General features: G+C 42.7%; 1 protein-coding gene across 10 annotated transcripts in view; it reads right to left on the minus strand.

Moving 5' to 3' along the window:
* LOC131218887 (serine carboxypeptidase-like 17) overlaps positions 1 to 20,143 on the minus strand; it is a 114,144-nt gene extending 94,001 nt beyond the window's left edge. For all 10 annotated transcript variants that reach the window (XR_009157893.1, XM_058213767.1, XM_058213763.1 and 7 more), the window contains exons 1-2: positions 19,899 to 20,143; positions 19,427 to 19,572 (exon numbers count right to left, since the gene is read on the minus strand). Coding sequence is in view for 9 of the 10 variants with exons in the window: in XM_058213767.1 (XP_058069750.1) it covers positions 19,427 to 19,572; positions 19,899 to 20,128 (376 nt within the window). In the remaining variant the exon portion in view is untranslated. The remainder of the gene's footprint in view (positions 1 to 19,426; positions 19,573 to 19,898) is intronic.
* Positions 20,144 to 21,121: the final 978 nt, after the last annotated feature.

The following is a 21,121-nucleotide window of genomic DNA, read 5'->3' on the forward strand; positions in this document are numbered from 1 at the left end:
GTGGACATTTAACCAACATTATTTTTACAATGTGGACATCAAACCATCATTACTCCCAAGGTACGACCGCCATAAACATCATTACTCAAACCATGGTAGGGTCACACATTGTAATGGACTTGTGTATATCCAATTGGGCCTCGACCCATGGGCCTTAGATACAGCAAATGGGTCGCATAACATAGGCCTTATGTATAACAGGTGGGCCTTAATGGATGGGTCATAACTACATCAAGATGGGCCTAATCATATGGGCCTCATATATATCAAGGTGGGCCTCAACAACGGGCCTCGTATATCATATCTGCCTAACCAACTGGGCCCTAAGTACAATGCACCGGGCCTAATCAAATGGGTCGAATCAATGGGCCGATTTAAATGGCCGAGTCAAATGGGCCAAATGTATATCAAATCGGGCCGCACCAACGACCTCATGAATATCAAGTTGGGCCCACCCTTTTGTGTTTTTGAGATCCGACCCATTCATAAGTTAACATAGAGATGGATGAAATGAAAACAATATCAACTTAATTGGAAATTTTGATGGCCCTTAGAAGTTGAACGGTTGATGTCATGGTTCACTATTAAATGGTGGGGTCCACTTGAACTTTGGATCTGACTCACTCATTTTCTCATGCCATAAGATGATCTCACAAGTGGTTGGATGGTATGGATATGACACATACGTCATGGTGGGCCCCACCACCCAAACAGTGGTTGTGAAGATACAACACATACACCCTGGTGGGGCCTACACATGGAATAATAGAGGGTCCCACAGAACTGGACAGTGTGGATTGTACCCACATGTACAACGGGTCTCACGGACCTAGTTAATGCCAAGGGTACAAGAGCAGCTACACAGCTGCTGGACGTGCAGCCTCAGCTGCTCTAAAAAGGAGCAGAGGTGGGTCCCATATAGGGCCCACCCTATATACGTATGAAGTATATAAGATAATATATATTTAATGTATATATCCATGGCTGCTGCCAATGCAGCTTTATTCTTTTAAAAAGGCATGTATATATATAAAATATATAATACCTTATATAGGTATAACTGCTGCTGTGCAGTTATGCACATGAAAGGAGAGGTGGGTTCCACGTAGGGCCCACCACCTTTTATATATATATAACATATAATATATATGTAACATATTAAATATATAATATATGTATATGTGCTGACGTCCAGGCCCTTGGATGGCCTGGACAGTCTCATGCATCAAGGAGGGCCCCACACATGGGGTGGGTCCCACCATCCAAAGACGGTGGATGGCTAGGATACCACACATACACCATGGTGTGGCCCAACGGCGTGGATGGACGGTGTGGGTGGGTCCCATGGACCCCACCATCCGCTCACACCACTGTTAGCCACCGTACTAGGGTACGGTACCAAGATCTCAGTGTTGAAGGAAGGTATCTTTCCCTCAGTCTGTCAGTTGAACTAGGGCCTGGCCCCACGTTGAAATGAGATATCTTTCACTAGTCTGCCACTTGAGCTATGGATCTGGGTAGGTTAACACGTCAAGGAGGGTCCCACATGTGAGGTGGAGGGTGTGGTTGGGTCCCATGGACCCATGCTAGTCCACACTTCCCTGGCTAGCACACCCAATGTCAGTGCACACCCACACTGTTAGTACACCCACGTCAGTGCACACCTCCACTGTTAGCCACCAATGTCAGTGCACGCCCACTGTTAGCACACCTACGTCAGTGCACACTCACTGGTAGCCACCTCCACTGACGGACGGGTGGCATGCCTCATCAAGGTGGGTCCCAAATGGCCCACCTATTTTGGATTAGCCTGATATTTGTGTTTTGCCCATGGCACGTGCCACCCATGAAAACAGTGGGGGTTTACATCAATGGATGGGGTGGATAAGGTCCTGCATCAAGTGGGCCACTAGCCATCATACACACACAAAAAGAAAAAAAGAAAAAAAAAACAATGGAGAGAGGGAACGGAGAGGATGGAGGGGCCCCGCCACTGTGGGCCACTTTTGATACAAAGCCTACATCAAGGTGGGTCCCACATATGTGGACCATTAAATCAAAAAAATAAAATAAAAGATAAACATTCAAGATCACCCACCGACTTCTTCTTGCACCCTAGGCTTCCTTAGCTCCTTAGCTTTGATTCCAAGGGAGGGGATGAGGTTTGGATGGTTGAGATGAGAGATGAAAGGGTAGGAAAGGCGGGCCACACAAAATCCTCTCATGGAGGTTAGAAAATGCTTGGACGTGAGGCTCTTGGTTGCTTGGAATGACTTTGAGAAACGAGAGAGAGTTGTAAGTAAAGAGAGGGATGGGTGATGGATGTGGTGGTGATGGATGTGTAAGGGACTTTTTAACTTTTGTGGTAAATGGTGTAAGAGAAGTATGGGTGTGTAAGAACCTTTTTGACTTTGGGGGTTGCTTGGGGAAGGGTGAGAGGTGATGTGTACTTGACATGTACTTGACATGATGGGATTGATTGATTGATTGATTGAGGTGACATCTCGTAGGGATTCTCTTGGGATTTGCACGCGCCGCGTTTCTTCGCACAGAGCGATGGCCCGCATCTCCTGGCCAGAATATCGGATCAGCGCGCGAGACGCGGCATCAGAACCGCGGCGACGGCGCGGTCGCTAGGGTATAAGTCTTGGGTTGAGTTGACTCGGGTTGACGGCATGTGAATCAGGGTTGCGCGCAAATACTGGTTAAGGATCGAAGGTTGTCGGAATTCGACCGGGAAGACCGCGGAAGTTTACGGAATAGTACGGTATAGGATATGGGGCTTACAGGACAAGATTAGGACTACTGACTTATTGTAGATCTCTCATCCTTCGATTGATATCTTCACATTGAGTGTTTCCTCGACAAGTTTGCTAAAGTAGAATGATTTTTCAATTATATCAAAATTCAAAGTAAAGCTTATAGCATACAAGTTTAACGCAGTGTGTTAGCATGGTGGAGAAACTCCAACTCTCGTGAACTCAATAATCGAAAGCACCAATATGAACCTAGCCAAGAATGAATAAATTAATGTAAATGCAATTCCTACCAATAAACTACGATCAGGCATTGTTCCAAGCAATACTAAAATTGCGGCCAAGGAAGCATTAAGGTGAAGGACTATACAGAAGAATTTTACCACTTATATAATGACTTGATTTACAACAAGTAACAAGGTTCACAGGCGGACTGCACATGGCTATATAAGATCGTGTCATGTTGCAACCCATTTGCAGTACTCTAAATGTGGTTTTGAAGTTGGCAACAAGAGTAGAAACAATTAAACTTACCTATCATGAGAAGCCATGTAGTGAGGAGGACCACTACTGAACTCAAATAGGTGATGATGCAAGCTCAAAACAAAGGGCCTATCAAGTAACATTCTCAACCTTCCATTGTCGTGAACCGAGATTCAGGGAGTAAACAAGCTAGGCAACATGTAGGAGCACTCAACACCAAAAACACGTCCTAAAACCCACATACTCCAACCTAACTTTTAATTATTGCAGGTGTTATTAACATAGGCATCAATCTAACCAGTGTCCTTAGGTAGATAACTAACCTATCCACTAACTTAGGGTAGGCAAGTGAGGATTGATCAAATTCTGAAAAGGAGGGTGAAATTATGAGGACAAAGGGAAAGAAGAGTAGGCTTTTGAAGATATAAAGAGTGTATTCATTCGTGATGTACACTCTGAAGCAGGATAAGGACCTACAATGACATGATATCTTAAGACCACATACACAAATCAATAAGAATATCTGTTATGCAATATAAACCAATCATATTATACTCTGATATAAAGGAGAGAGAAACGGTATGAAGGTGAAGAAGAGAATTACAGAGGAGAGAGAGAGAGAGATGAAGAAGAAAACATGCGAGAAAGAGTTGTGGTTTGTTTCTCACAAACCCTAAAGTTTTATAATACACCAATTGGTGTACATGGCCCATTTATGACTGGGCCTAATTAACAAGGGTTAAGCCTATTATCTTTCAACATGTTCAACTCACTACTAGACTTATTCAATTATGTAGAGAAAAGCCTTTTAACACTCCCCCTCAAGCTGTGACATATGTATCAATTATGCCCGGCTTACCATCGATAAAGGATCCTTATGGATGAGGCAGAATTTTTTTTAATATGTCGACTTACTGGGCCTTGGATGGTACAAATTAGGTGATTACTTCTTTGAATGTAATCTTCTCTCTGATGAAGTGGCAATCCACCTCTATATAATTCCTATACTTACGAAAACTAGATTTATGGCTATGCGTGATGCTACTTAAGTATCATAGTATAGAATCAGTGGTTCTTTATTGAAGAGTTGAAGTTCCTTTAGGAGTGATCATATCCACAACGACTCACAACCACATGACCAATCGCCATGTATTTGGCTTCAACGCTAGACCTAGCGACAACTATTTGTTTCTTGCTTTTCCAAGTTATTAAGTTTTCCCTAATGAAGGTACAATATCTAGATGTGGACTTTCAGTCTGTAATGGAACCTACCTAATCATCATCAATATAAGATTCAATTTTGAGGTGCCAATGAGATTTATAGAAAAGGCCATCCCCAAGATCTTCCTTTGGGTATCAAAGGATTCAGGTGACAGCTTCCTAACTATGGACTTTGGGTTAATGCCTGAATCTACTCAACACTCCAGCTGTTAAAAAAAAAAGTCTAGTGGAGTAACAATTAAGTAGATAAGTTTTCCAACTAGTTTTTTATATTTTTCTAGGTCTCCAAATGGTTCACCTTGATCATTGAAAGGTTTGTTGTTCGGATCCATTGGGGTATTGAACAACTTAAATTCCAAGAGACTAATTTCTTTTAATAGGTCTTACACATATTTTCTCTAGAACAGGTTTATCCTTGTGGCTGATTAGGCCACTTCAATTCATATAAAATATCTTAGGTTGTCATGATCTTTGGTTTGGAATTGATTTCGTATATACTGCTTGACTTCAGTTATACCGTTAGCATCTCTTCTTGTGATAATTATATCATCTACAGAGACAGTCAATGACACCATTCCTTTGGAAATTTGTTTTATGAACATGGAATGGTTTATGTGATATCTGTTAAGTCAAATTTTACTAAGACTCAGTAGAACTTATTAAACCAATACCTCGGAGATTGCTTCAATCCACGTATGGATTTCTTAAGTATGCACACTTTCCCGTTCTCCTCCTAAGAAACAAAGCTTGTTGGTTGCTCCATTTAGACTTAATTAGTTCGTCATGCAAGAAAGTTTTTTTTTTTGACATCTAGTTGATATAATGGCCAAGAACTATTTATGGCTAGAGAAATTAATTCTCGAATAGAGTTTAGCTTAGTGACTGGTGAAAAGGCTTTTTCATAGTTTAAGCCATATGTTTGAGTATAGTCTTTTGCCATGAGTCTTGCTTTTAGATGTTTAAGAGACCCATCAGATAAGTTTTTTTTTTGGAGAAAACATGTCGACAACTTAAAGTCCTTTTGCTGCGAGGTAATGGAACTAGGTGTCCAAGTGCTAGTCTGATGCATAGTAGTAATTTCATCTTCCATAGCTTTTTACCAACCAAGATGAGTTAATCCCTCATAATGGGATGTGGAAATAACCACCTTAGACAAGGACATGACAGAAGTACATGTAGAGGGAAGCAAGCGGTAGTACGATATAAAATTAGAAAGTGAGAGGAGGGAGCAACTTCAAATTCCTTTACAAAGAACAATCGAGAGGTGAAGGTCTGAAGGTGGTGTAGGTTGGCCAAGAGCCTCTTTCAATGGAGATGATGGTGGGTGTGAGCTAGAGGCCATAGGAGTTCTTGGTGCAACAACCGTGCGGGTGGGCTGAGGATGTGGGCGAGGTTGGATAGGATTCTCTGTAATGCAGAGTGGATTCAAACATTCTCCGGATTCCAAGTCACTTATCTCCCCAGGATGAACTCCAACCACTCTCCGCTACTTTTATCCTTTCCTTCCCCTGCTCCATCTATGTCGAGGCCTTTCTACTTTTAGTGGATGTGGCTGATGGATGGGTCCTTGTCCCAGCTCATTGCTGATGCCTGGGGTCCTCAAATGTCTGACCAGCCTATCTTAAATCTATTCCTAAAAATCAAGGCTATCAAGTCCCGGCTAAAAATCTGGAACAAGAATGTTTTTGGTAATGTGTTTCAAAACCTCAAATCAGCTGAACAGGAGCTGAACACGTTAAAGGCCCTCGCCCAATCCTCCTCTTCTGGTGTCACCCTTGCAGAGTTAACTGGATCAAGAATGAAGATAGCAAATATGGTATTGGCTGAAGAAATCTTCTGGAAACAAAAGGCCCGCAACAAGTGGCTTATCAAAGGGGATAGGAACACAAAATTTTTTCACCTCTTAGCTACTGACAGAGTTAGAAGGGCCTATCTGCAAGAGATTCAGCTTGCTTTTGGTGAGTTCACTTCTGATCCATAAGTTATCAAGTCTGAAGCAGTGGCATATTTTAAAGGCATTCTTTCCTTGCATCTCCCTTCTGAAATCTTGGATCCTGCCGGGCTACTAGATTGCATCCCTTCTTTGGTCTCCGCCTAAGACAACGTCCACCTCATGCGGCCCCCATCCTTTGATGAAGTTATGGATGCAATTTTTGCTCTCCCTAAAGATGGGGCCCCCGGGCCTGATGGGATGTCTGGGGCATTCTTTATTGGATGTTAGGACACGGTGGGGGCTGATATTCACAAAGCTGTAGTGGATTTTTTCCAAGGGGCTGCCTACCTCGGGCCTTCCTAGCCATGTTGATTTGTCTGATTCCTAAAGCGTCAGGGCCCAAATCCTTCGTTGATTTCAAGCTGATTAGCCTTTGCAACGTCATCTAGAAGATCTTCGTCAAGGTTATTGTCGTCCGGCTCAGCTCTCTACTCCCAAAGCCGATTTCTTCCAAACAAGGGGTCTTTGTTAAAGGTCAGTCCATTGCTGAAAATATAGCCCTTTATCACGAACTCTTTAGAGACATTGACCGAAAGGTGCAAGGAGGGAACCTTGTTTTGAAGATCGACATGGAAAAGGCCTCTGATAGAATTGAATAGGGTTTCCTGAAATGATTCCTTAAGTTTGATTTTTGTTCCTCATGGGTTCAGATGGTGGAATCCTGTTGGAGCAGTTGTTGGTTTTCAGTTCTCATCAACGGCGCCTCTTGCGGGTTCTTCCAATCCACTAGAGGGCTGAGGCAAGGTGACCCTCTTTCTCGTAGCCTATTCATTCTTGCAGTTGAAGTTCTCAGTAGGGGTTTCTCCAAGCTAGTTACTAATGGGCTGTGCTCGCCATTCAAGTTGAAACAAGGATGCAAGATGGTCCCTCATCTGCTCTATGCAGATGACACGCTATTATTTCTGAATGGTTCCCATGGATCGCAAGTCGAGGTCCGGTCCTTTCTCCCTAATTTTCAGGCGATATTAGGTCAACGCATAAACTTGGGTAAATGTTCCTTTCACTGCTCTTCCAATCTATCTTCTGTCAGGATTAGGAGAATTGAGGGGATTCTTGGTCTTCAGAAATCAGCTACTAGCTTCTCCTATCTAGGAGTCCCAATTGTCAAAGGAAGGATTCTTTGTAGCCTTTTCAAGCCCCTACTAGACAAAATGATTGCCAAGGTTCATGGTTGGAATGCCAAACTACTCTCCCAGGCTGGTAGACTCACTCTCATCTCGTCAATCCTGATCAGGATCCCGGTCCACTCTCTGGCAGCCACAGTCATTCCAAAGATAGCGTTGCACAATCTGGAAATTTCATTTGCTAACTTCTTTTAGGGTTGGAGGGATGGCAAGAGGAAATTACATTAGAAGAAATGGGTAGACATCACTTCTCCAAGAGATGAGGGGGGCCTCGGGATCAGGAATTTCAAGGACGTGATGGGCGCTCTCCATCTTAAAATGGCGTGATCTATTAAATTTGGTAAGGGGAACTCCCTTTGGGTGGAGTTTGTTAGATCCAAATACCATTTCGGTGGCCCTTCTAATGCCTCTAACAGTATTTCAACTGGAGCCTCCCCTAGATGGAAGTGTATGGTGAGTCTTTTCCTGACGATGCGGAGAGTAGCCAATAATATTATGACCTCTGCCCATCGGTAGTGGTCCTATGATGTTGATCCCCCATTGGGTGAATGGGCAGGGGGTGGTCATAGGGGTCAGCCGCTCGGATGGCTGTCGGGGCATCGTAGTGAATCGTTGGCATTTGTCGCACTTCCTTACATACTTCTTGGCATCCTCATGGATGGTCGGCCAGTAGTACCCCTATAGAATCACTTTATGGGCGAATTCTCTTTTGCCCAAGTGATTACCACAGACTCCTTCGTGGATCTCCCTGAGTACATATTTGGCTTCGTTGGGGCGGAGGAACCTCAAGTATGGTAAGGAAAATCATCTTTTGTAGAGGACAGCCCCTATCATAGTGTACCGAGGTACTCTACTTTGAATTCTCTATGCTTGAGGTATCCTATGATTGGGTCCATCTAGCACGGTGTCATGATGACAGGAAATGCTTCTCAGTTCAGTTGGTCGATGCTAGGTTCAAATAAGAACTCAATCAAGATTGATTTGGCAATGTCTTTGTCGGCTGTTGCAGCTAGTTTTGTCAGAGCATCTGCTCGAGAATTTTCTATTAGGGGAACTAAGGTGACTTGACACTTACTGAATTTGCTGATAAGTTCTCTCGTCTTCTGGAGATAGGTGATCATTTTCTCACCCTACGCCTGGTACTCATCAGCAACTTGGTTGACGATGAGCTAGGAATCGCCGTGGACTTTTAAGGTTTGGGTTCCCATCGCTTTCACCAGCCTGAGCCAATATAGGAGTGCCTCATACTCTGCCATGTTGTTGGATATCGAGAACCCAAATCTTAGAGCTTACTATGTGCAGGTTTGATTGGGTGCGACAAGGATTGTTCCTACTCCATTGCCTTTTGAATTGGAAGACCCATTAATGTTAAGGGTCTACTCTTGTAAGTCGGTTTCCTCCTCATTTTTAGCTTCTTTAGGGGGAGCATGGTATTAGTGAACTCTGCAATAAAGTTGGTTACTGCCTGGCCCTTGATAGCAAATCGAGGTCTGTACTCAATATTGAACTCGCTAAGCTCAATCACCCACTTTGTCAATCTTCGAGTTTTTGGAGCACTTGACGTTGGGGCTAATTGGTCGGGACTACAATGGTGTGGGCTGGAAGTAAGGGTGGAGGCGTTGCGATGACAAGATCAAGGCTAGCACAAGCTTCACCATATCAGGGTATCTGGTCTCAGCTTGGACCAGTGCCTTACTGACATAGTAGACATGAAGTTGCTTGCCTTTGACCTCTTATATCAAGGCCGAGCTAACTGCTGCAGCTAAAACGACCAAGTAGAGTAGCAGATGTTCTCCCTGCTCAGGCTTTGAAAGTATTGGGGGCGACCCCAAGTACTGTTGGAGTTGTTGGAAGGCTTGTTCACAGTCCTCATCCAATTTTGGCTTCATCTTGCCCTTTAATTGCTAGAAGAATAGCAAGCACTTATCTATTACTCTGAAGACAAACCTGTTGAGGGCCGCTATTCTGCTTATGAGGCATTGAATTTTCTTTGTAGTTTTGGGCGAGCTCATGTTCAGTAGTGCTTAAATCTTATCAGGATTTGCTTCAACTCCCCTTTGGTTGACTATGAAGTCGAGGAACTTTCCCGATCTTACCCCGAAGGCACATTTGCTCTAGTTTAGCTTCATCTGGTACTTCCTCAGGATGGTGACCATCTCTTCGAAGTTAGTCACGTGGTCTACCATCCTAATGCTCTTGATTAGCATGTTGTCAATATAAACCACCATAGAGTGTCCGATCTACTTGGTGAACATCTTGTTGACGAGGTGTTGATACGTTGCTCTAGCGTTCTTCCACCTGAAAGGCATGACCTAGTAGCAGTAGAGTACTTTGTCGGTGATGAAAGTCATTTTCTGCTTGTCGTGCGCATGCATGTCGATCTGGTTGTAACTTGAGTAAGCATCCATGAAGCTGAGGAGCTCGTGTCCCACTGTTCTGTCGACCAGCTGATCAATTCTTGGGAAAGGGAAACTGTCTTTAGGGCACGCCTTATTTAAGTTTGTGTAGTCAACACAAACTCGCCATTTTCTATTCAATTTCTTTACTAGCACAACATTTTCTATCCAATTAGGGTAGTAGATTTCTTCAATAAATCTAGCCTCTAGGAGCTTGCTAACCTCTTTTCTAATGATGGCGTACCATTCTGGTTCGAATGCTCGTCGTTTCTACCTCACTAGTCGGTGATTGGGGTTGACGTTGGTCGATGGTCAGGGTTAACGTTCAATCTGTGAACAATTACCTATGGTTTGATGTCGGGTATGTCCTGGTGGGACCATGCAAAGATGTCGGTGTGTCACTTTAGTAGGCTGATGATCTCCTCATGCTGTTCTGGGGCTGGCAATGAACCAACTTGAATCATGCGAGTTGGGTTGGTCTCGCAAAGGGGTACAACCACTAGGTCTTCCACAAGAGACTCTCTTTCAACTGATTCTTCTCGAGGATCGATGGAGGTGATAGTCATCGTATGTTGTCGTGCTTTTGTCCTTAATGCCGTTGAATAGCACTGTCAGACATCGTGTTGATCGCCTCTAACTTGATCAATTCCATGCTCGGTCGGGAACTTCATTGAAAGATGATAGGTAGACACTGTTATTCGCATGATTTTGAGGGATGGTCGTCCCGAAATGATATTGTAGATAAAGGGACAGTCAACTATGAGGAAGTCAATCATCACGGTAGTCTAGTTGTGACCCTCTCCTGTAGTCTCGAGCAACAATATACTTCCTTCGGATTTGACCTTATCTCCTGCAAATCCAAGAAGGGGAGTTCGGATGGGACATAGTCGGGATCTCCTGATCCCCATCTTGTCGAAGGTAGTAGCGAAGAGGGTGTTGTCAAGCTGTCGGTGTCCATCAATATATGGTGCACCTTATGGTTGGCCACTGTCATGGTCACCACCAAGGCATCATCGTGTGGGTGATGGATTCCTCAGGCATCCTCCTCGGTAAAGGTTAAGCTACAAGGAATCAACTTCTGCTCTTTCACAACGTTACTTGTGAGATGAATATGATGCTCTGTGTTGTTACTACTGATGCTCAAAGCATGAGCCCTGCGAGCTCTATTTGAGTCTCCGCCCCCTACGGGTCCTCTGAAGATTGTGCATATCTCACTTGTCACTTCGTTGTTGTTTCTATCACCTTATTATTCGTCCCTCATGTTCGATTGCTCATCCCTTCTTCTATGAATTTACTCCCACAGATGTCTGCCCCGAATGAGGGATTTGATTTCTTCCTTGAGATCAAAGCAATCAGCAATAGTATGGCAGTGGTTGCGGTGGACGGCAATACTTCCTCTCGTCTCTTTTTTAGGATCGACCTTCATTTCGCTTGGCTAGTTCAGGATCCTTTTTGTCGCGAACTTCCAAAAGAACTTGCTAGGGAGTAGCATTTAATGAGGTATAGGTGCGAAACTTGCTCTCCTGTAGCCGATTAGGGCACGAGCTTCTGTTCGGGTCGTTGTCTCTTCTCTTCTTGCTAGTGATAATGGGTGGCAGCTCCTCCTTGCGCTTTATATCCTTAGCCGAGCTTCCAGCACTCCGAGTAGCTTTCTACGAGCTAAAGAGTTCATCAACATTAGAGTACTTCTGCGCTCGGTTAAGGAGATCGGCCAAAGTGGTTAGAGGGCTCTTGCAGATTGAGAAGAGGAACTTACCCTCTCGTAGGCTTAATATCATGGTGGCCAGAGCTATCTTGTGGACTAGCCATCCACCCGTAGTGCTTCCTCATTGAAACGAATAATGTAGTCTTTCAGTAGCTCGTCCTCCCTTTGGGTAACAGTGAGGAAGTGGGTCGCTAGCTTCCTTCTAACTTTCCCTCCAATAAACTGCGTGATGAAGGTTTTACTGAGCTGAGCGAAGGAGCTAATTGACTTTGGTTTCAACTACCCATAATACTTTCGTGCTACTCCTGACAAGGTCAAGGAGAACGCCCGACACATCACTAAGCTAGAGGAACCACGTAACTCCACCTATGCCCTGAAGGATTCCAGGTGCTCGGCTAGATCTCCGGCTTAAGAGTATGGTGTGATCTGAGGCATCCAGAATCTCAACGGAAGTTGAGATCTCATGATGTCGTCGGTAAACAGTGGTTCCATCTCCTCCAACATGGCCTCAACTGATGTTAGAATTCGAGCGCGGTACGCTTGTTGAATGTCACCGAGTTGTCCTTGGATCTCCTTGAGCTCGGCTTCCCACGGGACCTCATTCTTTGCTATCACTTCGGGAGCTTTTCCGCGCTTTCTTTTCTCCAACGTATGACATAGGTCAGAGTTAGTGAGTGTGGTGGTTCCCATGGTGTGTGTGGGTGCATGGCTATCTTGCCCTGGTCGCTACTTGACAATGTGCGATTCATCAGGTACTTAAGGAGATCGAGATAGCTCAGTTGTTACGCCCGCTTCTACTCCATGGTCGGGAGGCGAATTCTACCTTTCCAATATGCACATTATGCTGTTTATATTGTCGGTTAAGGCCTTGACCTAATTTTTTAAGGAGACGAGTCGACTTCTCCGGCTGTGAGACCTCCGCAAGGGCATCGCAGGAGTAGAGTCGGTTTGATGTTATGAGGGAGGATCCTAGGGAACTATAGGCTGCTCTGCTGGTGCGGGAGCTTATGCAGCGATAATAGCCAAGGCCCTTTTTCTTCCTTTTGCCATTGTTGTCAAGGTATGTCCTTTGATGACCTTACTGTCGATTCCCACAGACGGCGCCAAACTATTGATGTTAAAATTTGATCATCCTTGTTAGACTGTCGTGTACTTGGAAAACTAAATAGCAATGGGGGGCTTAGTTCTAACCGGGGACCATCCAATGCCTAAGTTAGAATAAACACTCTAGGTCTAGTCGCGTTAGGGTTTTTGTGCCTACCTTTCCCATAGGTTAAGTCTATATTTCTGATCTCTTGGTAACTCTTAATTATATGGCAATGCCTTCATTAGGCAGGTACATATCTCTGAAGGGATCATCTTCCGAATATGTCATGATTATCTGGGTAGGATCTTCAGCGAAAATCTTGAGGAGGTAACCCTTGCCGTACATGGAAGGGATCACTTAGTGATTGTTATCCGAGGAGGCCGAGGTTGACGGCCAGGTCGAAGCTGACCTCAGAGGCTAATATCTGAGGCCACCCTCCGAGGTCGGGAGGTGAAGTTGATCTCCATGGTCGATGTGAGGCCTCAGCTCGGCAGCCAAGGTGAGTGCTTGTAGTTGTGACTAGCTTTTGGTCGCCACTTAGATCGGTAGCAAAGGTTAGGGTCGACTTTGCGATTTGGTCAATGTCCATAATATCCCCTTGGTTGCGTTAGGGAAAGGTTGACCAGGCGACCAAGGTTACCATTCCTTGCACTTGGGTTGTTCATGAGGGTTAACGTTGGTATCTAGGGTCAATTTCTTTCCGGACTTCTCATCCGAGCTGTTGCCGTTATCTTATTGGAGTCATTCGATCAGTCCAATTTTACCCACAACATTCCCCATTTCTTTTTCTCTGTGGGCTTCCATAGGGTTTCATGGTGGTGGGTTCATGATGGGTTTCAATGTGAATGTTAATGAGCTTTGGTGGGGATTATTGTGATGCGCTTTTGGCGGTGAACGGGTCGTGGAGAAGGCATTTTGAAGGTGGATTCTCAAATGGTGATTTCAGGGGGTTTGGGATGGCTGGTTCCACCTGTCTCCATGGCCAACTTTTTGATTCGACCCAACCCATTAGAAGCATTCCTAATTCTTGATTCCACGTGCGGGAACCATCTTTCTCTCACATGCAACCAACGATTTGGCACCCACTTTTGATTCTTTCATATATATTGACCCCCAAATAGGATAGTGGCTCGCTCTCTTGGTCGATCTAGGTTGCTGACCTCGTTCTTCATCCTCATTTTCAAGTGCGGACACCTATCCATTGTGGCCAAATTGCCTTGTGGGGCCCACATTTAACCATCAAGCTTTCCATGCTTGTGGGCCCCATTTGGCTGGCCTTTACACAATTCAAACTATTCATCGTGATTCCATTCACACTTGGCGGATGGGCCCCCATCCTTGCCGCTTGGATCGGAAGCGGATTGCATACTGAGTATACAATAAGCATGCTGTGTAAACTCTGTGGAGCCCACTGTCATTCACAGATTTTATCCACTCCGTCCATCCCTTTTATCAGATAATTTTAGGGCTTTAGCCCAAAAATGGAGCATATCCAAATCTCAAGTGGTCCACACCACCCGAAACAGTGTGAACTGAACGTCTACAAATCTTAGGTGGACCATTCTACTGGAAACAGTAATGAATGACTATTAAAAACTTTTTATGAGCCACAAAAGTTTTGCATCAAGCTGATCTTTGAATTTTATTTTCCCTTTATCCATGTCTTTTTTACATTATCAACGGGTTGGATGGGAAACAAACATTGTGAAAAACTTTACGATGGACCCTTTGAAATTTTTAATGGTAAGACACTCAATCACCACCGTTTCCTGTAGTGTGGTCTACCTGAGATTTCAATGTACTTAATTTTTAGGATCACGACCTAAAATCAGATGGAGAAATGGATGGATGACGTGGATATACAACACATCATCAAGGTGGGCCTGGGTAACACCTGCTCGGCACCTTTTGGTGGTTATTAGTGTTGTACTGCACATCTTCCTTCCAAGGATCAACTCACTAGTATCTTTGCTAAAACACTTGTTAGAATAATTTCCCTCATATTTTATAAAGTTGGGCGCTTGCCACCTTATGCTCAATTGTATACTTACAAGAGTTTTAACATGAGGTCATGTGTTCGGGTACTCCTCTCGGTGTGAGTATGCGTAGGGCTGTACACAAACCGGGCTAGCCCGGTTAACTCACTCGACTCGGCCCGAAAAAGATTGACTTGGCCCGACCCGGAACTGAGTTCGGGCCGAGTTCAAACATATCCTAGTTCGGCCAAACTCGGCCGTATATATATATATATATATATATATATATATATATGTATATATCAGTGTTTTAAATAGTGGTAGCGTGTAGCGTAGCGTTCAACCCTCCGTAACGTGTAGCGAAATAGTGTAGCGTGTAGCGTAAGCTACACAATACTTCTATTTTTAAATTTTTAAATATTATATATGATAAATATTATATAGTGGGCCCACCATAGAAAATAATGCAAATCCACCCCTTCACGCACCTCAGTGGGCCCCACGTGGGCCACACCATTGAAAATAATGCACATCCCACCCCTTCACACACCTCAGTAGGCCCCACGTGTGCCACATCATAGAAAATAACACACATCCCACCCCTTCACGCACCTCAGCGGGGCCCACGTGGGCCATACCACAGAAAAAAAATTATAAAGAACACCAAACCAACAGTAACTAGCATTTTAAAAGGGAAAAAATGAGGAAAAAATTGAAAATACCAAGTTATTTTCATTGTACATTGAAAAAATTCAAAAAAAAAGGAAGGAGCATACCTATTTTTGTCTCAGGATGAGATTGAATCGCTGAAAACTGTAAATATTGAAGCTACATAGCGATCGGTTTGCCTCTGGAAGTAGTTTTTCCAACTCACGATTGAAAAGTGGGGAGACAAGCAACGTCAGCAGCGTAGGTTTGCTCCTGGCAGCTGACTTTCGACCACAACATTGAAGGGTGGGGAGAGAAGCAGCATCGGTAGCATCGAATTGACCCTGTGAGAAGATCTTGGGTCTCTAAATGGAAGGGTGGGGAGAGCAGCTGCGTCGCCTGCTGCGGTTTGGGGATTAAAGTCCTTTAGAATTACGTTTTTTGTTTTTTAACTTAAGTTTAGCTTGTGGTGTGAGTTCACCACTGTTTCCTGCACTAAAAAATAAAAAAAAATACCAAACAGGTAGCGTACGCTACCTACGCTACACGCTACATATCTGTAGCGTACGCTACGACCCTTGTAGCGTACGCTTCAGGGGAAAAACGCTATTTCGAACGCTACGTAGCGAAATCGCTATGCTACGCTATGTAGCGTACGCTACCGCTTCGCTACGAACGCTATTTGATACACTGATATATATATATATATATATATATATATATATATATATATATATATATATATATATATATATATATATATATATATATATATATATAATATCCTAAATCTTTATCATAATCATTTGAGACAGAGAAGTGAGAATGTCGTCCATCCCTTTGTAGATGGAGCAGGCCCGAAATTGGCCCGAACTCGCCCGATTGCTGACCGAGCCGAATTCGGGTTGGACATGTTGGCCCGGTGACCGGGTCGGGCCGGGTTCGGGCTGGGTGTGGCTAGTGACCGGGCCGGGCCGGGTTGAGCCCAGTTCGACTCGGATCGACTCGTGTACACCACTAAGTATGCGTACTAAAAAAAATAAAAGGATGGTAAGGCAAATCTTTATACAAGACCGTAAAATAAATAAATAAATAAATAAATAAATAAAGAGAGAGAAGAATCTAGGTAAGGCAGATCTTTATACAAGACCACACAATGTAAAGATCCCTCCAAATTATGAGTGTTAACCACACTCATCATTTCACCTATGTGGCATTATCTAACTGAGTTTTGCGCTATCACCTATCATGGCTTATTTGTTTAGCCACTTATCATAGTAATTATATTACTTACATGCCTAATTTCACCAAGCCACCTGGAAATGGATTGGCTACTCCCCCTTACACTAACTCGGTCGCTGGTGGTCGGTGCTCTATGAGCCCCACCATGATGTATGTGTTTTATCCATTTTGTTCATCCATTTTTATAGATCATTTCATGTCTTGATCCCAAAATAAGATGGATATATATCTCAGGTGGAACACACCACAAGAAAACAATAGTGATCGGATATCCACCATTAAAATCCTCTTAAGGCCCAGTGTACTGTTTATTTGACATCCAATCTATTGATTAGGTCCTACGGACCTAGATGAATGGAAAAAAACAGAGATCAGCTTGATCCAAAACTTTTATAGCCCTCAAAAGTTTTTTAATGGTCAAGGTTCATTAAACATTGTTTCCTATAATGTGGTCCACTTGATATTGTGATATACCTCAATTTTGGTCTCATACCCTAAAATGATCTAGAAAAAATTATGGACAGCATGGATGAAACAAATACATCATGGTGGGCCCACAGAGCACCCACCTTTATTTGTCCTATACATGCCAGTCATCCATAATCATTTTACGACATGATAAAATAAAAATAAATAAATAAAGTAAATCTAAACTACAGTTGGAATCAAATAAATATTGTTGAAAGCTTTTTAAGAGCCACAAAAGTTTTGTATGGAGGTGATATGTGTTTTTAATTCTTTCATGCCTTTCCGACTTGTGAGCAGGTTAGGGCCTATTTGGATGCCTGTAACTTTTTTAAGTTGTAAGAAGGTTACATGTAACTTACTTACAGGTGAAAGAAAGTTATAGGTAATCCTGTTTGGATGTAAGTTGTAACTTACTTACAGGTAACCTACTTTTTGTGTTTGGATAACTTGTAACTTTATTACAAGTAATAAGTTACATATTCACGTTAAGTAGAGCTTGAAATAGGGAATTGTTGAAAAATCAGATTAACACGTAAAAAAGATTGGAAAAAATTATTCCATTTTATTAAACCCATGTAAATGAATAGTTTGGTTGATTCTTAGGCTAAACAAATCACCAGGTGAGCCATAAAAGTGGGCTCATCTTTTCGAAATGCTTATAATGTAGTTAAAAAAAAAAAAAAAAAAAAACACTTGAGGTAACACATTCAAGCAAAAATTTCCCACAGGAGTGACTCTTGTTGGCAAGGATCAGTTAAAGAGAAATCACAAGCATGGGAAACTGCTTCTACCAAATTTTGCATTAGCAGTTAAAATCTCAAAGTGGGACATTATTAAAATGGACCAATATCAAGGGACTGTTTAAAACCAGATATCTAAACACTTCGATGTACCCTCAATTTCTCACCATTTGACAACAAGCAAGAATCTAGATGCACATGGAACTTTGAACTATTTGAAAATGGATATGTTAACAATGTAGTGGGCACTCAATTTCAAAACACCTAACGTGCAGGAATCTCAATGCAAATAGAAATTGAGAGTGTTTAAAAAACCATATGTTACAACAGATTTGGGACCTACTTGGGGACAAGTTGCACCGACCAACAAGCCTCACTTATACAAAATGAACAATGGAATGGCATTGATATAAATTTCATACATTATGTCACCACTATTTCATGTGGTGTGGTCCACATGAGAGTTAAATGTTCCCTAAAATAATAATTAGAAATGGATGAAAGTCATGGATATAACACATATATCATGGTGGGGCCTACATAGCACCATCAATAGTAGTCACTTTAAGTTGACTACTGTCCATGGGCTGCTAACGTGTTATGTGGGCCCCACTATGATGTATTTATTTTATCTACACCATCTATCCATTATTCTAGATCATTTTAAGTCATCAGCCTAAAAATAAGGTACATCAAAATCTTAGGTGGACCAAATCACTAGAAACAATGTTGATTGAACGCCCACCATTAAATACTTTTGGTGGGCGACTAATGTTTTGGATCAAACTGATATTTGTTTTGTTCCCTTCATCCAGGTCTTTCTGACCTAATCAACAGGTTGGATGTGAAACAAACATTACAGTGGCCCAAGGAGTTCTTTAGTGGTGGACTTTCAATCATTACAATTTTGTCTGGTGTGGTCCACCTGAGATTTATATATGCCTCATTTTAGGAATTAAGCCCTAAAACAATCCAAAATAATGAATGGACGGCATGGATAAAACAAATACAAGTTGGTGGACCCCACAAACTATCGGATATTACCCACGCCTCTAGCCAAACTGCCTCAGTCAGGGTTGACGGGAAAAGAAAAAAAAAAGGAAAGAAAGAAAGGGGTTTTCTAACCCTACTGAAGCTGGATCGGAGAGGGAGAAGGAGACTGGGAGAAGGAGAATGAGACTAAGATAGGGAGATGAGACATTGGAGAGGGAAGTTGCGATTATTTCCACAAATTTTAAATGTAGGTAGGCCTCTTGAATGCAAGTTGCAATTCTTTCCAAAAAATTTTATTTCAAAATTTCCAACCGTTACGTGTATCAAAGATACAGGTAACTTAAAAAATGACTCAAGTGCCTGTATCATTTTCGCCTCTTTCTCTTGTAAGAAAGTCGCAGGTTGAGAGAAAGTTATCTATGACTTTCCTCCCCCAAACACCAACTGTAACAAAATAATTTGTAACTTTGTTACATTTTATAAAAGTTACAGGCATCCAAAAAGGCCCTTAGATGACAAATACACATCGTTATGAGCACTACCCGATGGGCTCACTTGTCGTGTCGTGCCATGTGATTCTTTGATATTACATACCAATTTCGTAGACCAGGGCACTCCATCCTGAGCAGCCAGGGCCGCCAATGAGCCACAGGACAAGAGGGTCCTCTTTGGGGCTCTTCTCAGACTCCACGAAGTAGTAAAACAGCTGGTTTTCTTCCAAATCCCCCACACCCACGTACCTACAACAACCCCATACGAAGAGCATTGGTCCACTTTTAAATAGATCAGGACCGTCCAATTATTGAACCACAAGCCGGATTAGTATATGCCTGAAAATTGCACCAGGTCGAAGTTCCTAATCCTCCAATCCATAGAGCCATTTCCGGATGGTTGAGAAAAGCTTAGATCAATGATCCAGAAAAAAACGCTATAGATAGAAAGATTAGAAACGGCTAAAAGATGCAATTTTCTATGATTTGACCATTTATAATCTCGAATGGCAGTCATTGGATGCGCGAAAGAGATCATTCCAATGATCGGCAAAGGAAGGAGGATTACAGCTTACCCGGTCTCTAGACGGAAGGGGAGAGGGCCGGAAAAGCCAGGTAGATATCTGACCGTTGATTGAGAGACTGTTAGCCGTGGATAGTAAGATGAAAGCATTATGAGTATGCAAACAGAGATTGGTTGCAACCTTGCCATTTTGCTTCCAGATAACTGGCTCCAAGCTGTGCCGAAATTATATTGAAGATGATTCTCGACACGAAAGGGTATCCCTGACTGTGGGACCCACATTGATGCAGGTCACTTAAGGCGTGATTGGACGTGTTTGGATGGCTGGATTCTACCATAATATAATAGGAAACGGATTGGCTACTCCCCTCTTTGGTGCTCTGGGGCCCCACCATGATGTATGTGTTTCATCCATGCCGTCCATCTATTTTTATATATCATTTTACCATAGGAATCCAAAAATGAGATAAATAAAAAACTCAACTACCACATTATAGGTAAACAGTATTGAATGAGTGTCCATCATTAAAAAAAATTTGGGGCCCATAAAAGTTTTGGATCAAGCTGATATTTATTTTTTTCCCTTCATCTAGGTCTTTATGACCTAATCAACAGATTGGATGTCAAATAAACAGTACAGTGGGCCTTAGGATGATTTTAATGTTGGATATCCAATCACTATTGTTTTCCTGTGGTGTGGTCCACCTGAGATTTATATCCCTCTCATTTTTGGGATCAATCCCTAAAATAATCTAGAAAAATGGATGAACTTCATGGATGAAATACATACATCATGGTAGGGCTCACAAAGCACCGACCACCAGCCACCAAGCAAGGGGAAGGCAGAGTAGCCAATCCGTTTCCAATGTGATATAAAACTTGAGCTTTTTCCCAATGTGGTCCTTACGTTTAAGCTAAGTACCTTATTAAGTAATTCCAAACTTACCTTCCAAGATTACTCCCTTGTTGTACGAATGCACATTTACTGGACCAAAATGCCCCTTCTTTATCAGAAATGTTATTTCTGAAAGTTGGGGTTCCCTATAGCTACAGATTATAACCGTAACCATTGAAATTGACCGCAAAATGAAAGGAATTGATTGCGAAGTGAAAGAAATTCACCGCGAAGTGAATGAAGTCAATGGAATTAGCCGCGATGTGAAGGAAATTCACCATAAAGTGAAGGAAATTGACCACGAAGTGAAGGAAATTGACCGTGAAGTGAATGAAATTCACTGCGAAGTGAATGGAATTGACCGTGAAGTGAAGGAAATT

Source organism: Magnolia sinica, chromosome 11 (genome assembly GCF_029962835.1).
Source record: "Magnolia sinica isolate HGM2019 chromosome 11, MsV1, whole genome shotgun sequence".
Classification (NCBI taxonomy): Eukaryota; Viridiplantae; Streptophyta; class Magnoliopsida; order Magnoliales; family Magnoliaceae; genus Magnolia; species Magnolia sinica.